Below are 17,026 nucleotides of genomic sequence, written 5' to 3'. Positions count from 1 at the left end.
CCACTGTTTGTGCCCCGTGCCACTGAGCTGTCCCCTCCCCGCCCCAGGGGCGCTGGACCGCTGCGTGATGGGGATCACGGCCGTGGAGATCCTCAGCGCCTGCGACGAGGCCGTGCCGGCGGCCGTGGACGCGCTCAGCCACCCCGCCGTCAACCTGAAGCAGGCCATGACCCGCCGCAGCCTGGCCGCCCTCAAGAACGTGGCCCACCAGAAGCTGCAGACGCTGGCCACCAACCTGCTGGCCTCCGAGGCCTCGGATAAGGTGGGTCTTTCCAGAGGGGAATGAAATTGGGGAAGTTTCCATCTTTGTAACCAGCAGGTTCTCTGCCTGAGCTCTCCAAAACAAAACATGGTTCTTCCCCTGTTTGTGTGCTGTCCGTGATGCTGCTTCAGTGTGTATCCTGCTCTTTGGTTTTGTGCAGCTTGAGTTACAGAGTCCAGAGTCATGCAGTGCTTTAGGCTGGAAAAGCCCTCTGAAATCAGTTCCCCAGCACTGCCAAGGCCACCGCTGTCCCTCTGCTATCCCGTGTGCCCAGGTGCCACATCCCCACGGCTTTAATTCCCCAGCCCATTCCATGGTCCATGAGGAGCTGTTCCAAAATCCAGCCTGGAGCTGCCCTGTACGGCTCGTGGCCAGCAGACAGCAGCACAGCTCCATTCCTGGCTTCTCCCACCTAGCCCCTTCTTTTGCCCTGTGCTGTCACCTTCTGTTGGGAGAGAAATCTCCCATGCTCAGATCATTCCTTAGAGCACCACCAGCATGTTTCCATAGAAAAATGTCTGCTCAGGGCTTCTGCTGCTGCTCCTGCTGGATCCAGGCAGAACTGGGGATGTTCCAGTCATACCTGCAGGGTACAAATGTGTGGGCTCCTCAGCCAGTGAATGAAAGGGTTAGGGAATGAAGGTTTTAATGCTTGACAGCTTTTGTTAATGTTCTGGTTTCCAGTCTCCTTTCTGGCATTCCTCAGCTTTTTTCCCACAGCACCTTCATTCCCTGCCTCCTGCCTTTTTTCCCCCTTGGGAGGGAGGGAAGGAGGAGGAAGATGGACTGAAGGGGAGTGACCAAGTGGTGCAGTAACTGCAGGTTGGGGTGAATCTGAGCATCTTCCTCTCCAATGGGATATACTGATTCCATTGTTCACCCTGCAAATAAGAAATCTTTAATGTGTTTTAAGCTTAATAACAGTTTGGCTGTTCCTTGCAACATAACTACGCTGTCACAGGGTTCAGGAGGGGAAGTGTGAACTTGTGTCTCACTTGGAGAGCTCCATTTATCTGTAAACACCTGTAAATTGAATTTCTGTGGCTTGTGGGTGTGGAAATTTCACCTCGCTCTCTCGTTTCGCAGGGGAATTTACCGAAATACTCGCACAACTCCCTGATGGTTCAGGCTATCAAGACCAACGTTACGGACCCGGACATCCACGTGCTGTTCTTCGACGTGGAGGCGCTGATCATCCAGCTGCTGACGGAGGAGGCGTCCCGGCCCAGCGCCGCCCTCGTGTCCCCGGAGAGCCTCCAGAAAGCCCCCGGCGCCTCTGACAAGGGAGGCTCCTTCCTCACCGGCAAACGGGCGGCCGTGCTCTTCCAGCAGGTCAAGGAGACCATCAAGGAGAACATCAAGGAGCACCTGCTGGATGATGAGGATGAGGACGAAGAGGCCGTGAGGCAGAGGAGAGAAGACGGCGACCCGGAGTATCGCTCCAGCAAATCCAAACCGCTGACTCTGCTGGAGTATAACCTGACCATGGACACGGCCAAGCTCTTCATGTCCTGCCTGCACGCCTGGGGCCTGAACTCGGTGCTGGACGAGCTCTGCCTGGACCGCCTGGGCATGCTGAAGCCGCACTGCTCCGTGTCCTTCGGCCTCCTGTCGCGCGGGGGCCACATGTCCCTGATGCTGCCCGGCTACAACCAGCCCGTGGGCAGGGCGGCCTGGGAGCAGCTGGGCAGGAAGGCCTCGGTGACCGAGGGGCTGGGCAAGGGCACCTACGGCGTGTCACGGGCTGTCACCACGCAGCACCTGCTCTCCGTCATCTCGCTGGCCAACACGCTGATGAGCATGACCAACGCCACCTTCATCGGGGACCACATGAAGAAAGGCCCCACCAGGTATGGCTGTCCCCAGCGGAGCTAGCTGTGGGTTCGGGGGGTTCCCAAAGCCCTTGGGGCTGCAGCTGATGGATCTCCCTGTGCATGTTTCACGTTTAGGCCGCCCAGGCCGGGCACCCCTGAGATGGCCAAGGCAAAGCCACCCCCTGCCATGTCCAGCCATGCAGCACAAGGGCAAATCAAGCAAGGTAAAAAACACTTCCTTGGCACCCCTTGGATCTGTCGTTGCAGCTCATTGCACTGAATTTAACACCTTGTTGTCGAGAGAGAAAATTGCTGCATGGGAGGACAAAGCAAGGTAGTAATGTAATGTTAATCTCCATGAAATTATTGGTATTAGGACTTGCTCAAGAACCAGTACAAGGTGCTGATTCTGCCATGGCATCATTCCCTGACAAGGAGTTTTTGCCTGTGTTCAGTGCTCCCAAACATCCTGGCTTTGAGGAGCCTGGAAATAAAGTCTCTACCGACTCATCCCAAAGTGTTTCTGTGGGAGTGATCCCAGCTTGGTGCCAGCATCACTCCTGGGCTGGTTGGAACTCCTCACATTGGAACAGCATGAGCAACTCCAGCAAAGCCAGGCAAAAACTCTGGGGTGAGGCTTTAGTTTCAGTCTGGGGTGGGTTTGTGCAGCTATCATTTCTGGTTTTCCTAAATTAAGCATCTTTTTTGATGCACCTTGTGCAGGTGGGGTGGGAAGGGATTTACTGCAGCCACTCTGTGCCTCCCACGTGCTGGTGGGGTGGAAGGCCTGGAAGAAAGGTTGGATGCAGATGGGGAGCGGTGGGCACTGTGGGGCCAGCTCCTGGCTGGATTCCATCATCTGACAGGTCTTATCCAGCCTTAATGGTGACATGGGAGTTTCCAAAACACATGGCCCAGGTGCTCTTTGGGTTCCAGAACTTGTGTCCCTCTCCTTTAGGCTGTTTGGCATTTCTGTGGTAGTTACATTTCTGCCTGGAGGCCCATTTAAAACGAAGTGAAATTCCAGCCAGCCCTCAGGAATTCATCCTGGATATCTTGGAGTGACAGACTGGGCAGCTCAGGGTGTTTAAGGTTGATTTTTTGGGCCTTTGGTGCATAGTACAACTTCCAAATCTATGGAAATGTGGGAAAAGCATGAAAAGAAGCAGTGAAATTCCCGGGTTTCTAATTTACAGTCAAGCATGAAATGAAACCAAAGCCACCTGCCTAAAAACATATCTAAAATCACTTAATTTCGATGTATTTTGGTCTTTTCAAAACATCCCAGTTTCTGTCGCTGTCTCCATGTTCTTCTGCAGCTGCATGACTGCCTCTTCCTTCTTGGAAAACCTGGAATTCTCATTAAGTTGGACATTATTTTTGGTTGAATATTATTTTGAAGCTGAGTGTTATTTTTAAGTTGAACATTTGAGTTGAACATCATCACAGCCTCCCCTTGTTTTCCACTCTCCAGTGATACTAACCCGTTTTTCTGCTGCTGCTCTCCTCACTTCCCTCTTTTTTTCTCTCTTTTATTTCTTCTTCTTCCTCTGCAAGTTGCTCCTGCTGCTGCTTCCAGCACGGAATCTGGGCACTCTGACACTTCTGCTTTCCATTCCTGTTTCTTAGTCAACGAAGGTATTCCTTCCTCACTTTTCTACTTGTCCTTTACTTCAGCTGAAATCCTTTCTCATTGTTATTTTTAGTTGATTTTTAAGGGATTTTTTTCTTTGAACACGGGGTACCTGGGGTAGGTACACACCACTTACATCTGAGTTTTGGTGTTGGTGGAGATTTGAATGTAATATTGGACATCTGTTTAATAGAATATGGAGTTTTTTTACACGCTGTGTTATTTGAACTCTGTGTTTCTCTCATGGTTTTACCTGCACAGAGCTGTAGGAGGAATGCACCTGGATTTGGTGTGCTAAAAGCAAGATTCAGGGGGAGAATAAGGATAGCAGCAGACTGTGCTTGGGTCAATGTGTGTGGGTTTAAATGAGCACCAAAAAGCCCGTGGGGTCCTTGAGTGTGTCGTTACTGTGAGTGTGCTGTGGCTGTGCCCACAAATGAACGTGTGAACTGAGCTGTGCTCCCTCCTGTGCTCCCCAGGCTGGAGCCAGCTGGCTGCCATGCACTGCGTGATGCTCCCGGACCTGCTGGGGCTGGAGAAGTTCCGCCCTCCCCTGCTGGAGATGCTGGCACGCCGCTGGCAGGATCGCTGCCTGGAGGTGAGCCCGGCCTCCTGCTCGGGGGGCTCCTGGTTTGGTGGTGAGGTGTTCCCTGGGCTGGGAGCCCCACTCATTCTTTGCCAGCAGGTTTTATTCGTGTTCCAGAGTGTTTTAGAGCCAGTTTCACCCTGTCAGGAATGGCATGCAGTCCTTGGCTGTGTGTGCTTTGTGACCCTCTGGCAGCTCATGCCTGCAGCAGAGCCTGGGCAGAGTTAAAGAACAAAATAGGGATTTATTAAAAGGCCTTCACACCTCGGGCAGTGCAAGAGCCTGGCTGAGGCTACACCCAAGATGGACAAGGGTCACGAGTTTTCACACTTTAATAAGTTTTGGTCCATTTCCATATTGGGTTAATTGTCCAATTCCAGCTCCAGGTTGTGCAGTCCCACCCTCCCAGGTTGCTCTCCTCCATTCCCTGCTGTTTGCACTTTTGGGGCTGAAGCTGTAGGAGTGTCCTTGGTTCTGGGCTGGAAAAGGATTGTTCTGTGTGACTAAACTCTGAGGAGAGCTTGCTAACTCTTCCTGTGAAATTCAGAGTTACACACTAACGTGGTACAGAATCTGGAAAATACAAAAGCTAAAACTGAGGGCAGCAGAAATGTGTTTGTGCTGGCTGCTGGAATACTCTCAGTTACAGCCCAGTTTAACCCTGTGAGGAGTTGGTGTGTGACCCCGGAGCTGTGTTTGGCTGTTGTGGGTGTCCTGCAGGCACTGCTGCTGGAATACTCTCAGTTACAGCCCAGTTTAACCCTGTGAGGAGTTGGTGTGTGACCCCAGAGCTGTGTTTGGCTGTTGTGGGTGTCCTGCAGGCACTGCTGCTGCAATACTCTCAGTTACAGCCCCATTTAACCCTGTGAGGAGTTGGTGTGTGTCCTGTGTGACCCCAGAGCTGTGTTTGGCTGTTGTGGGTGTCCTGCAGGCACTGCTGCTGGAATTCTCTCAGTTACACCCTATTTAACCCTGTGAGGAGCTGTGTGACCCCAGAGCTGTGTTTGGCTGTTGTGGGTGTCCTGCAGGCACTGCTGCTGGAATACTCTCAGTTACAGCCCCGTTTGACCCTGTGAGGAGTTGCTGTGTGACCCCGGAGCTGTGTTTGGCTGTTGTGGGTGTCCTGCAGGCACTGCTGCTGCAATACTCTCAGTTACAGCCCCATTTAACCCTGTGAGGAGTTGGTGTCCGTGCTGCATGACCCCAGAGCTGTGTTTGTCTCTCCTGCAGGTGCGGGAGGCGGCGCAGGCGCTGCTGCTGGCGGAGCTGCGCAGGATCGAGCAGGCAGGCCGCAAGGAGACCATCGACACCTGGGCTCCCTACCTGCCCCAGTACATGGACAGCGTCATCTCCCGTAAGGAGCGCCTGGCACTGCCCCTCAGCCGGGAAACGGGGAGAAAAAGGGCCTGGGGAACCCCCATTCCCAGTCATCCACCCAGGGAAAGGGCCTGGGGAACCCCCATTCCCAGCCATCCATCGAGGGAAAGGGCCTGGGGAACCCCCATTCCCAGTCATCCATCCAGGGAAAGGGAACCCCCATTCCCAGCCATCCATCCAGGGAAAGGGCCTGGGGAACCCCCATTCCCAGTCATCCATCCAGGGAAAGAGCCTGGGGAACCCCCATTCCCAGTCATCCATCCAGGGAAAGGGCCTGGGGAACCCCCATTCTGAACCATCCATCCAGGGAAAGGACCTGGGGAACCCCCATTCCCAGCCATCCATCCAGGGCTGGGGAACCCCCATTCCCAGCCATCCATCCAGGGAAAGGGCCTGGGGAACCCCCATTCCCAGCCATCCATCCAGGGAAGGGAACCCCCATTCCCAGCCATCCATCCAGGGAAGGGAACCCCCCATTCCCAGCCATCCATCCAGGGCTGGGGAACCCCCCATTCCCAGCCATCCATCCAGGCCTGGGGAACCCCCATTCCCAGTCATCCATCCAGGGAAGGGAACCCCCATTCCCAGCCATCCATCCAGGGCTGGGGAACCCCCATTCCCAGCATCCATCCAGGGAAAGGGCTTGGGGAACCCCACATTCCCAGCCATCCATCCAGGGAAAGGACCTTGGGAACCCCCATTCCCAGCATCCATCCAGGGCTGGGGAACCCCCCATTCCCAGCATCCATCCAGGGAAAGGGCCTGGGGAACCCCCATTCCCAGCCATCCATCCAGGGAAAGGGCCTGGGGAACCCCCATTCCCAGCCATCCACCCAGGGAAAGGGCCTGGGGAACCCCCATTCCCATCATCCATCCAGGGAAAGGGAACCCCACATTCCCAGCCATCCATCCAGGGCTGGGAACCCCCATTCCCAGCCATCCATCCAGGGAAAGGGAACCCCCATTCCAAACCATCCATCCAGGGAAGGGAACCCCCATTCCAAACCATCCATCCAGGGAAAGGGCCTGGGGAACCCCCATTCCCAGCCATCCATCCAGGGCTGGGGAACCCCCATTCCCAGCCATGCATCCAGGGCTGGGAACCCCCATTCCCAGCATCCATCCAGGGAAAGGAACCCCCATTCCCAGCCATCCATCCAGGGAAAGGAACCCCCATTCCCAGCCATCCATCCAGGGAAAGGGCCTGGGGAACCCCCATTCCCAGCCATCCATCCAGGGAAAGGGAACCCCACATTCCCAGCCATCCATCCAGGGAAAGGGCCTGGGGAACCCCCATTCCCAGCCATCCATCCAGGGAAAGGGCCTGGGGAACCCCCATTCCCAGCCATCCATCCAGGGAAAGGGAACCCCCATTCCCAGCCATCCATCCAGGGAAAGGGCCTGGGGAACCCCCATTCCCAGCCATCCATCCAGGGAAAGGGCCTGGGGAACCCCCATTCCCATCATCCATCCAGGGCTGGGGAACCCCCATTCTGAACCATCCATCCAGGCAAAGGGCCTGGGGAACCCCCCGTTCCCAGCCATCCATCCAGGGAAAGGGCCTGGGGAACCCCCATTCCCAGCCATCCATCCAGGGAAAGGGCCTGGGGAACCCCCATTCCCAGCCATCCACCCAGGGAAAGGGCCTGGGGAACCCCCATTCCCAGCCATCCATCCAGGGAAAGGGCCTGGGGAACCCCCATTCCCAGCCATCCATCCAGGCCTGGGGAACCCCCATTCCCAGCCATCCATCCAGGGAAAGGGCCTGGGGAACCCCCATTCCCAGCCATCCATCCAGGGAAAGGAACCCCACATTCCCAGTCACTGTGTTTCTCTGAGCTCAGTCAGACTGGAAACCATCCCAGTGGGTCAAAACTAGCAAATTGAGATTAGGTTTTTAAGTGTTGAAACTCTTGGAATTAAGGATACAGTGTTGGAGGAGTTGAAGGGAATAAGAATTATTTGGGATGTAACAGACTTGTGTAAAGCTAGAAGGAGAGGAAGGAGCATAAAGAAATATTCTTTATTCTAGCTCCTTTCTGCCCAGAAATTACCTGAGAGGCCTTCTGCTTGCCATATTACTAAAATTCTGTTTGTTTGGTGAGTTGTGGTTTGTTTTGAAGGGAAAATCTGTAGTGTGGCAGCACAAATGGAGAGGATTTGGTGGCTGGAGCGGGCAGGGACACCTCCCAGCAGAGCAGCTTGTTCCAGGCTGGCCTGGGACATGCCAGGGATGGGCAGTAATCCATGTTGGCCCTGGAAAGCCAAACAAATACCAAATTTTGCTATTTCTAGATGAGGTTGAGCATCTTGTGCGGGATTGGAGTTGAAGCAGCCCAAAGCAAGGCAGGCTGAGAAGCAATGAAATGGAATTTAGCTGCTGCAGAAACAGGGAATTCTCTCCCCAGATCCCTGATTTTGGGGTGTTGGGTTGTTCTGCAGCTGGAGTGACCACAGAAGCCCTTCAGACTGCGAGTGCCAGCCCGGATCCCTCAGGAGCAGAAGCCAAAGTCCAGGAGGAGGAGCACGACCTGGTTGATGATGACATCGCAGCAGGTGAGCATTCAGATCATTGACATTACTAAAATAATTCGTGTGTCTCTCTTTCACTGCTTTTGGAGCTCTGAAATCTGCAAAAATAGCAGTTTTCTGTGGCTGTTTGTCATTCTTTATGGCTGTTCCCTCAACAATTTATTGTGGTGGAAGATCTGATTTAAGGCTGCTGCATCCTGAATTTTGGTTTCACTGGGATACAGTGAGGTTTGTATTGGGAGAATAGAGGGGAAAATAAGAATTTTGGACAATTTCACCTCAGTTTCTTTCTCTGATGGTCCCATTAAGACCAATATTTGTTGATGGGATTGCTGGCGTGTGGTGCTCAATAGGATATTTTCCATCTTGGGGTTCCCCAAAAGCTTCCAGTTTTCAAGATCATTTCTTGAAAGGATCATTTGCACCTCAGAACTTAGGGAGAGGGAAACATGTTGGCTGAAAATCCTTAATACACTTCAGTGGCTTTTAAACATTTCAGAAGTTACTTAGAAAATTTGCTCTGTCTTCAAATCTCCTGTTAATGCCTGAAAGGCTTTTTTTTGGGTAACTAAACATAGACCAAATGTTTTGTTTCAATAATTCACACGTTTTTTCCCAGTTGGGCATAAATTCTCCTGGCTCCAATAGTCAGAATTTGGGGATTTGGTGAATTGGCTTATTCAGGGTGTATATTGAATTGCTTTTTATTCTGTAATTTATAGACTTTCTGATTTTGGTTCCACCTAACTAAAGCAAGCTAAAAAGTGGGGGGAAAGCTTTTAATTTGTGTGTGACCACTCACTGGAACCCATCCACCCTGCCAGGGACTATTGTGTGACCTTCCAAAAAAATGCAAGGGTTGCTCCTGCAGACCTGGGTCCCATTCCTGCACATCAAAAATCTGGTGGAAGTTTTAAAAAAACAAGCCTTATTGTACCAAAAAGCGTGGGTTTTTAAATTTTCTTTTGGCTGGAATTTGGGCTGTAACTACTCCAAATTAAGTCTTACTCATCACTATTTGTTCCAAGTGATCCTGTTGGGAAGTTGTCACTAAAGTTCAAATCCAGTTTATTTAAGTGTTAAAAATCATTGGGCTAAAGGCTCTTTATATTAAGATCCTATTAACAATAAACAGATCTTTAAAAAATTGAGATTCTCATCCCTTAAATGTGCCCCTCTGAGGGAAATTTTGATGGATAAAAGGTGCCTGATATTCCCCATCCGAGCAGCACAGGATCCATTTTGTCTCTGCCTATTTCCCTGGAAAAGGCTGCAGCATCCTCACCCATTTTGTGTTCCCAGATGCTGCAGCACAGTGAAATATTCCCTCATAAAAGGGAGAAAAAAATTCCAGTCAACTGCAGGAGATGAGAATGGCTGCAAAAACACTAATTTTATGTGTGGAAAAGCACATCTTCCACCTGCAATTAAAGAAACTGAGTTGCAATTTCTTATGCACGACAACTCCCAGCACTTAAAGAGCTCTGCCATGAAATTATTCCCAGTTTAGAATTCCAGATATGCCAGAGCGCTGATTGTGTTGACACTGTAATTATTAGGAATGAGTAATTGGCAATGAATTGTCGTGGCGGACACAATCCAAGGTGGGCTGTCAGGGAGGAATTCCCAAAATTCCTGCTGGGGTGGGCCCGGCGGGAATTCCAGCGGGAATTCCAGCGGGGAATTCCAGCGGGGGATTCCCGAGCTGGGCCAGCAGAGGGAGCCGCGGATCGGGGAATGGCCGAGCGGGCAGCGACTTCGGGGATCGGTAACCAAAATTCTGTAAAATATTCTCCTGTTTCCCCGCGTTTTCCCCGTGCTCGCTGCCACTGCGATTCATCGATCATATTGGCACTTCTGCTTTATTTGGAGAGAGTCCTGACAGGTTGGGTTCAGGTGGATCCCTGACAGGTTGGGTTTAGGTGGATCCCTGTCAGGTTGGGTTTGGCTGGATCCCTGTCAGGTTGGGTTTGGCTGGATCCCTGTCAGGTTGGGTTTAGGTGGATCACTGTCAGGTTGGGTTCAGGTGGATCCCTGTCAGGTTGGGTTTAGGTGGATCCCTGTCAGGCTGGGTTTATGTGGATCCCTGTCAGGTTGGGTTTAGGTGGATCCCTGTCAGGTTGGGTTTAGGTGGATCCCTGTCAGGTTGGGTTTAGGTGGATCCCTGTCAGGTTGGGTTTAGGTGGATCCCTGTCATGTTGGGTTTATGTGGATCCCTGTCAGGTTGGGTTTGGCTGGATCCCTGTCAGGTTGGGTTCAGGTGGATCCCTGTCAGGTTGGGTTTACATGGATCCCTGTCAGGTTGGGTTTAGGTGGATCCCTGTCAGGTTGGGTTCAGGTAGATCCCTGTCAGGTTGGGTTTGGCTGGATCCCTGTCAGGTTGGGTTTAGGTGGATCACTGTCAGGTTGGGTTCAGGTGGATCCCTGTCAGGTTGGGTTTAGGTGGATCCCTGTCAGGCTGGGTTTATGTGGATCCCTGTCAGGTTGGGTTTAGGTGGATCCCTGTCAGGTTGGGTTTAGGTGGATCCCTGTCAGGTTGGGTTTAGGTGGATCCCTGTCAGGTTGGGTTTAGGTGGATCCCTGTCATGTTGGGTTTATGTGGATCCCTGTCAGGTTGGGTTTGGCTGGATCCCTGTCAGGTTGGGTTCAGGTGGATCCCTGTCAGGTTGGGTTTACATGGATCCCTGTCAGGTTGGGTTTAGGTGGATCCCTGTCAGGTTGGGTTCAGGTGGATCCCTGTCAGGTTGGGTTTAGGTGGATCCCTGTCAGGTTGGGTTCAGGTGGATCCCTGTCAGGTTGGGTTTAGGTGGATCCCTGTCGGGTTGGGTTTAGGTGGATCCCTGACAGGTTTGGTTTAGGTGGATCCCTGTCAGGTTGGGTTTAGGTGGATCCCTGTCAGGTTGGGTTCAGGTGGATCCCTGTCAGGCTGGGTTCAGGTGGATCCCTGTCAGGTTGGGTTTAGGTAGATCCCTGTCAGGTTGGGTTTAGGGGATCCCTGTCAGGTTGGGTTTAGGTGGATCCCTGTCAGGCTGGGTTTAGGTGGATCCCTGTCAGGCTGGGTTTAGGTGGATCCCTGTCAGGCTGGGTTCAGGTAGATCCCTGTCAGGTTGGGTTTAGGTGGATCCCTGTCAGGTTGGGTTTAGGTGGATCCCTGACAGGTTGGGTTTAGGTGGATCCCTGTCAGGTTGGGTTTAGGTGGATCACTGTCAGGTTGGGTTTAGGTGGATCCCTGTCAGGTTGGGTTTAGGTGGATCCCTGACAGGTTGGGTTTGGCTGGATCCCTGTCATGCTGGGTTCAGGTGGATCCCTGGCAGGTTGGGTTTAGGTGGATCCCTGTCAGGTTGGGTTTAGGTGGATCCCTGTCAGGCTGGGTTTAGGTGGATCCCTGTCAGGCTGGGTTCAGGTAGATCCCTGTCAGGTTGGGTTTAGGTGGATCCCTGTCAGGTTGGGTTTAGGTGGATCCCTGACAGGTTGGGTTTAGGTGGATCCCTGTCAGGTTGGGTTTGGCTGGATCCCTGTCAGGCTGGGTTTAGGTGGATCCCTGTCAGGCTGGGATCAGGTGGATCCCTGTCAGGTTGGGATCAGGTGGATCCCTGTCAGGTTGGGTTCAGGTGGATCCCTGTCAGGTTGGGATCAGGTGGATCCCTGTCAGGTTGGGTTTAGGTGGATCCCTGTCAGGTTGGGTTTGGTTGGATCCCTGTCAGGTTGGGTTCAGGTGGATCCCTGTCAGGTTGGGTTTATGTGGATCCCTGTCAGGTTGGGTTTAGGTGGATCCCTGTCAGGTTGGGTTTAGGTGGATCCCTGTCAGGTTGGGTTTAGGTGGATCCCTGTCAGGTTGGGATCAGGTGGATCCCTGTCAGGTTTGGTTTAGGTGGATCCCTGTCAGGTTGGGTTTAGGTGGATCCCTGTCAGGTTGGGTTTAGGTGGATCCCTGTCAGGTTGGGTTTAGGTGGATCCCTGTCAGGTTGGGTTTAGGTGGATCCCTGTCAGGTTGGGTTTGGCTGGATCCCTGTCAGGTTGGGTTCAGGTAGATCCCTGTCAGGTTGGGTTTAGGTGGATCACTGTCAGGTTGGGATCAGGTGGATCCCTGGCTCTGTCCCAGCTCTGCAGCAGGCACAGCACACCTCTCCCAAAACCACCCTGAGCACACCCACCCACTCCTCTGGCAGCTCCACCTGGAGAACTTACTCGGGCTTTAATCCTTTTACTCTAAGCTGGGCTGAAATTAATTTCACCCCCAGAAGTGTGCAAAGCCAATTAAGGGGAGCTCAGGAGCCGGGTGTTAACTGCAGCCTGACCCCAGCCCTGCTTGCAGTGGCACACTTGCAATATTGAGGATTATTCTGTCCTGCCATCAGCCCGAGGTGGGATTTTTCCAGCTAAAATCCCGGCGGGTTTTGTCCTCGTGGCACGCAGACCTCTCGGAGGTTATTCATTTTCTCCCTGTGATAGGGTGATCAAGCGTCCTGTCAGGAAAATGGATCTGTGTGTCAGCCCATGCTGTGATTAAAGGGGGACGCAGTGCAGGGAGAAAATACCAAATTGTCACGGCCAAATGAAAGGGCTCCTCTTCCAGGTGTTGTTCCAGAGGAAATTCTACCTGCCACTTCAGCTGGGGAAAATAATTCCCATTAATTGGGGGCTTCCCCTAGTAATAAAATAAAAAAAACCTAAAACATTTAGGAGTTTTTATCCCTCTCTGTTTAAGCAGGTTTTTCCCCATCCAGAGGTTTCCAGGGGAATGCTTGGGATTTTGCTGTATCTGAGGGATTTGGTTGGTTAGGTTTCAATTGCTCAGAGTTTCAGCAGGTTTGGGGTTTTTTTTGGGCTTGTTTTCTTTCCGGGGCAGAAAATCCTCCGTGGCAGCTGTGAGGATCAAACTGTCACATTCCAGATTGCAAGTGGAACCTTCCCACCGTGTCCTGGTTGGAATTTCTTGTGGGGTTAACAAAGAGGGATGTCTTGGCAGCAGGAAGGAGCTCAGCTCCTGGTGCCCAGCCCAGGCCTGGGAGCTTTCCCAGTGGAAAACAGTGGATGAGGGGCAGATCCAGGATTTCCAGTAGGATTTTTTTTTTTGCCATTCCAGTTGATACATAAAAATTCTCTTGCTACAGATTCCCATCCCTGGAAGTGTCCAAAGCCAGGCTGGACAGTGCCTGGAGCAGCCTGAGCTAACGGAAGGATGGGCTGATCCCTGAAAGCATTCCGTGGTCCGTGCAGTAAGGGTTAACTCGGTGTTGCTGCAGCCCTGGCTGGATAATTTCCTCCTGGAAGCCACACATGTGTTGGCTTTTCCTTTCTTCCCGGGCTGGCTGGGTCAGCCCTGGGCTATTGATCCGTCACAGCATCTGCCGAGAGGACGGACGGACAGACGGACACCCTGCAGCCTGCCCAGGCTGTGCTGAGCCCTGCAGCAGCCTGGCAGCACTGGGGCACTGCACACACAGGCTGCTGGGCACTTCCACTGCTCTGCCCTGCTTTGTTCCAGCCTTCCTCCTCCAAAGGCACCGAGATCGATTTTTTCCCTTTTTTCCCCTCCCTTCCCATTGTTAAGCTTTCCCTTGTTTTTCTCTACCTTTTGGCTGGCGGGGCTGCCTGACCACGGCTCCTGAAATTTGGTTAACTTCCTCATTCTCCTCTGGATGTCATTAACAGAGACACCTCATCACTTCATTAATCCACCCTTCGTTAATCCGCGAGCCTCATCCCGTGTCAGGTGCTGCCTCCCAACTCCTCAGCCAGCAGCACTTGGGAAGGATTGAAACTTCCTTGGTTTTTGGAATAAATGCTAGGGAATTCCCAGGATGCTGGAAATTAGCATCTAGATAAGAGTGGACTTTGTCAGAATGAGCGACTGTGGTTTTGTTCCAATAATTTCTTCAAAGATTTGGGGATTTTACTCTAAATAAAAAACCTCCTCTGCTTAGTGAAATTCAGAATCCCTGGAGTATGTTTAATTAATAACAAATACTTCACTTTTATGTAAAATTCATAATTGTGGTTTTGTCCTGTTGTTAAAATTCTGTTGAAACCATTTTATTGTATGAAAATATACGTTTGGTTTAATGGTGTGTGCTACAATTGAAATATCCTAAAATTTAATAGGAAGCTGATGTGGTGATGGATCCTACATCAAAAAGATGCTTTTATATCCTACATAACAAAAAGAACTTGTCCCAGAAAAAGAAACCCATCATTTAAAAACAATAAAAATTGCAACTTGTCAATTTAAAAACAAAAAGCAACCCAGAAATTCCTAGATAAACATAGAAACTCGTGGATCCTGTACCAGTGAGCAAGCAAACCTGGAACCCGGGGAGTTTGGGCGATGTTATCCCCACGAGTTCTCAGCTCCTGTGAGGGGTGATTTGGCTGAGGCAGCAGTGCTAACAACCCGCTCCTCTCTCCCGCAGGCTGCCTGCCGGGGCTGCCGCAGCCCAAGAAGGCGTCCACGTCCTACGAGGAGCGGCGCAAGCAGGCCACGGCCATCGTGCTGCTGGGAGTCATCGGCGCCGAGTTCGGAGCCGAGATCGAGCCGCCCAAGCTGCTGACGCGGCCCCGCAGCTCCAGCCAGATCCCCGAGGGCTTCGGCCTCACCAGTGGTGGATCCAACTACTCCCTGGCCAGGCACACCTGTGAGTACCCCCCTTTTTTGTGGGGAATCTGCTGGAGTTCTGACAGGCTTTATTCTCCTGCCAGGTAAAGCAGAGTTCCTGCAGTGCCTTTATCTGCTTTGTTCTTGGCTATTTGTCACCTTCCAGCGCCCCAGGCTGCTCCGAGCCCTGCCCTGGACACTTCCAGGGGTGGGGAATGCACAGCTTCTCTGGGCAACCTAAATCCACCAAAGGCGTGGATCTGATGGAGGCATCAGATCTCTGCCCTCGCTGACGTGGAGCTGTGGCTGTCCCATCCCATGGGCAAGGATAATTCCCATTAGCCCAGGGTGCTCCAAGCTTGTCCAGCCTGCCCTGGAGCAATTCCAAATGGGACATGATTGTAATCGAGGGAAAAAAAAAAATCTGGTCATCATTATGCAAAAAAATATCTTGATTTGATACCTGAGACCAGCTCCTCGAATAAAAATAAAATACTAAAAATTCACTGGGCCAGGAGCAGAAAGGCATGAAGGGATATGGAATTTTAACCCAGCTCTCCAAATTTCTGTCTCTCTGTGGACAATCAGGGGAAAAAAAGTCATCTAGAAAGGGTCACAATCAAGTTAAATCCTATTCTTGGAGTCCATCATTTGGATTTAGTTGGATCTTGATCAGAGTTCTCAGTGTCTCATTCCTGCCTGGGCTATTGATTTTCCTGAGCAAATAATTTCATTTTTTAAAATCCATTGGCAAACTGGGGATAACAAGGCTGCCTGGAGCCGTGTGCTGGGAGGGATTCCAAGGCAAGGAAAGCCATTTTGGGAATCCAGGGCTGTCTGTGCAGTGACAATGAGTGTTTGGGCACATCTGGGTTAACAAAGCGCTGCAAGGAGCAAATGTGCCAATGCAGACTGCAGCAGCGGAATAAAATTCACTTTTGCTGCCCCTTTCTGCCGTTCCCTGAGCTCGGGGCTGCCCGAGGAGTGGTGCCCACCCGCGTTTTTGTCTCCCGGGCTAATTACCTCGTCGGCCTGGCTCTAATGTGACATGTTTATTGCCCTAACGAACAGCTCATTAGCGCCGCGATGTTTTTGTCAATAGCCATTCCTTCGCTGGAGCCCGGGCCGAGCTTTAAACGGAGATGTCCCGGCCTGGGACATCCCTGCAGGAGGGGCAGGAGCGGGGTTTTACTGCTCCAGGAGGCACCTTTTCAATCAGCCTCTGGCTTCCAGGCAGAAAATTCACCTGGTGGCAGGACAAGAAGGGATTTTGGGGCTTGTTTTGCACGGATCGGGATTGGCTGGAAAAGCTCTGTTGGCTTTTCCCAGTCCTAAAAACAACAGGAGGCTTGTTTAATAAACAAAACAAGCAACTTGTTGAGGACGCTTCAAGAAAAAGCTGATAAAATCAGCAATTATCTTTGCCACAAGAAGCAGCATCGAGGGGTAATAAATAACGATGGAGAGATAATGATAAATTATCGGCAGGCGCTGCTTGGTTTAGCCCTCCTCCATTTATGTGTTCATAATTGCTTTTATTTAAGAGCAGGCCATTAAATGTAATATTAATAAGTGTTTCCAAAGTGTGCAGAACCTGGATTGGGATTCAGGATTGGTGAAGGAGAAGTCCACTTCTATGTTTTCCCCCAAAACCCATTTCTGTTACTTCTTGGGGTGTGTTTGGGAGTCAGCAGCGGCACAGAGGGTGTCCAGGGGCGGGTGGGACGGGCTGGGGGCAGGCTGGGCTTGTGGCAGGGGTGTCCCTGGTGCATGGGGACACCCTGACCAGCCGCTGTCCCCTGTGCCAGGCAAGGCGCTGACGTTCCTGCTGCTGCAGCCGCCCAGCGCGCGGCTCCCGGCGCACAGCACCATCCGCAGGACCGCCATCGACCTCATCGGCCGCGGCTTCACCGTCTGGGAGCCCTACATGGACGTGTCGGCCGTGCTGATGGGGCTGCTGGAGCTCTGCGCCGACGCCGAGAAGCAGCTGGCCAAGTGAGTACCGGGCAGGAACCGGGCAGGAACCGGGCACGGGAGGAGGAGCAGCCCCGAGGTGGCGGGCAGCATCGGGTGCATGTTGGAACGCCGGGGAGGAACGGAATTCCCAGAGCATGCGCCTGCCCCATCCCTGAAGTGTCCTGGAGCAGCCTGGGCTAGTGGGTGGTGAACCCTGCCCATGGCATCCTTAGGGTTCCTTTCCAGCCAGCCCATTCTGTGATTCCAGGAA

At 52.3% G+C, this 17,026-nt stretch overlaps 1 protein-coding gene across 3 annotated transcripts in view; it reads left to right on the top strand.

Moving 5' to 3' along the window:
• The window catches only part of LOC100232465 (WD repeat-containing protein 7), a 49,595-nt gene that overhangs the window by 13,885 nt on the left and 18,684 nt on the right, over positions 1-17,026 (top strand). For 2 of the 3 annotated variants that reach the window (XM_030258948.4, XM_030258949.4), the window contains exons 14-22: positions 48-262; positions 1,349-2,112; positions 2,212-2,300; positions 3,634-3,714; positions 4,189-4,307; positions 5,526-5,649; positions 8,115-8,228; positions 14,618-14,839; positions 16,608-16,794. In XM_030258948.4, the coding sequence (XP_030114808.4) occupies positions 48-262; positions 1,349-2,112; positions 2,212-2,300; positions 3,634-3,714; positions 4,189-4,307; positions 5,526-5,649; positions 8,115-8,228; positions 14,618-14,839; positions 16,608-16,794 (1,915 nt within the window). The remainder of the gene's footprint in view (positions 1-47; positions 263-1,348; positions 2,113-2,211; positions 2,301-3,633; positions 3,715-4,188; positions 4,308-5,525; positions 5,650-8,114; positions 8,229-14,617; positions 14,840-16,607; positions 16,795-17,026) is intronic. The other variant, XM_030258951.4, reaches the window with a different exon arrangement.

This window comes from Taeniopygia guttata, chromosome W (assembly GCF_048771995.1).
Source record: "Taeniopygia guttata chromosome W, bTaeGut7.mat, whole genome shotgun sequence".
NCBI lineage: Eukaryota > Metazoa > Chordata > Aves > Passeriformes > Estrildidae > Taeniopygia > Taeniopygia guttata.
The sequence above is the reverse complement of the archived record's forward strand: the minus strand, read 5'-3'. Positions and strand labels throughout refer to the sequence as shown.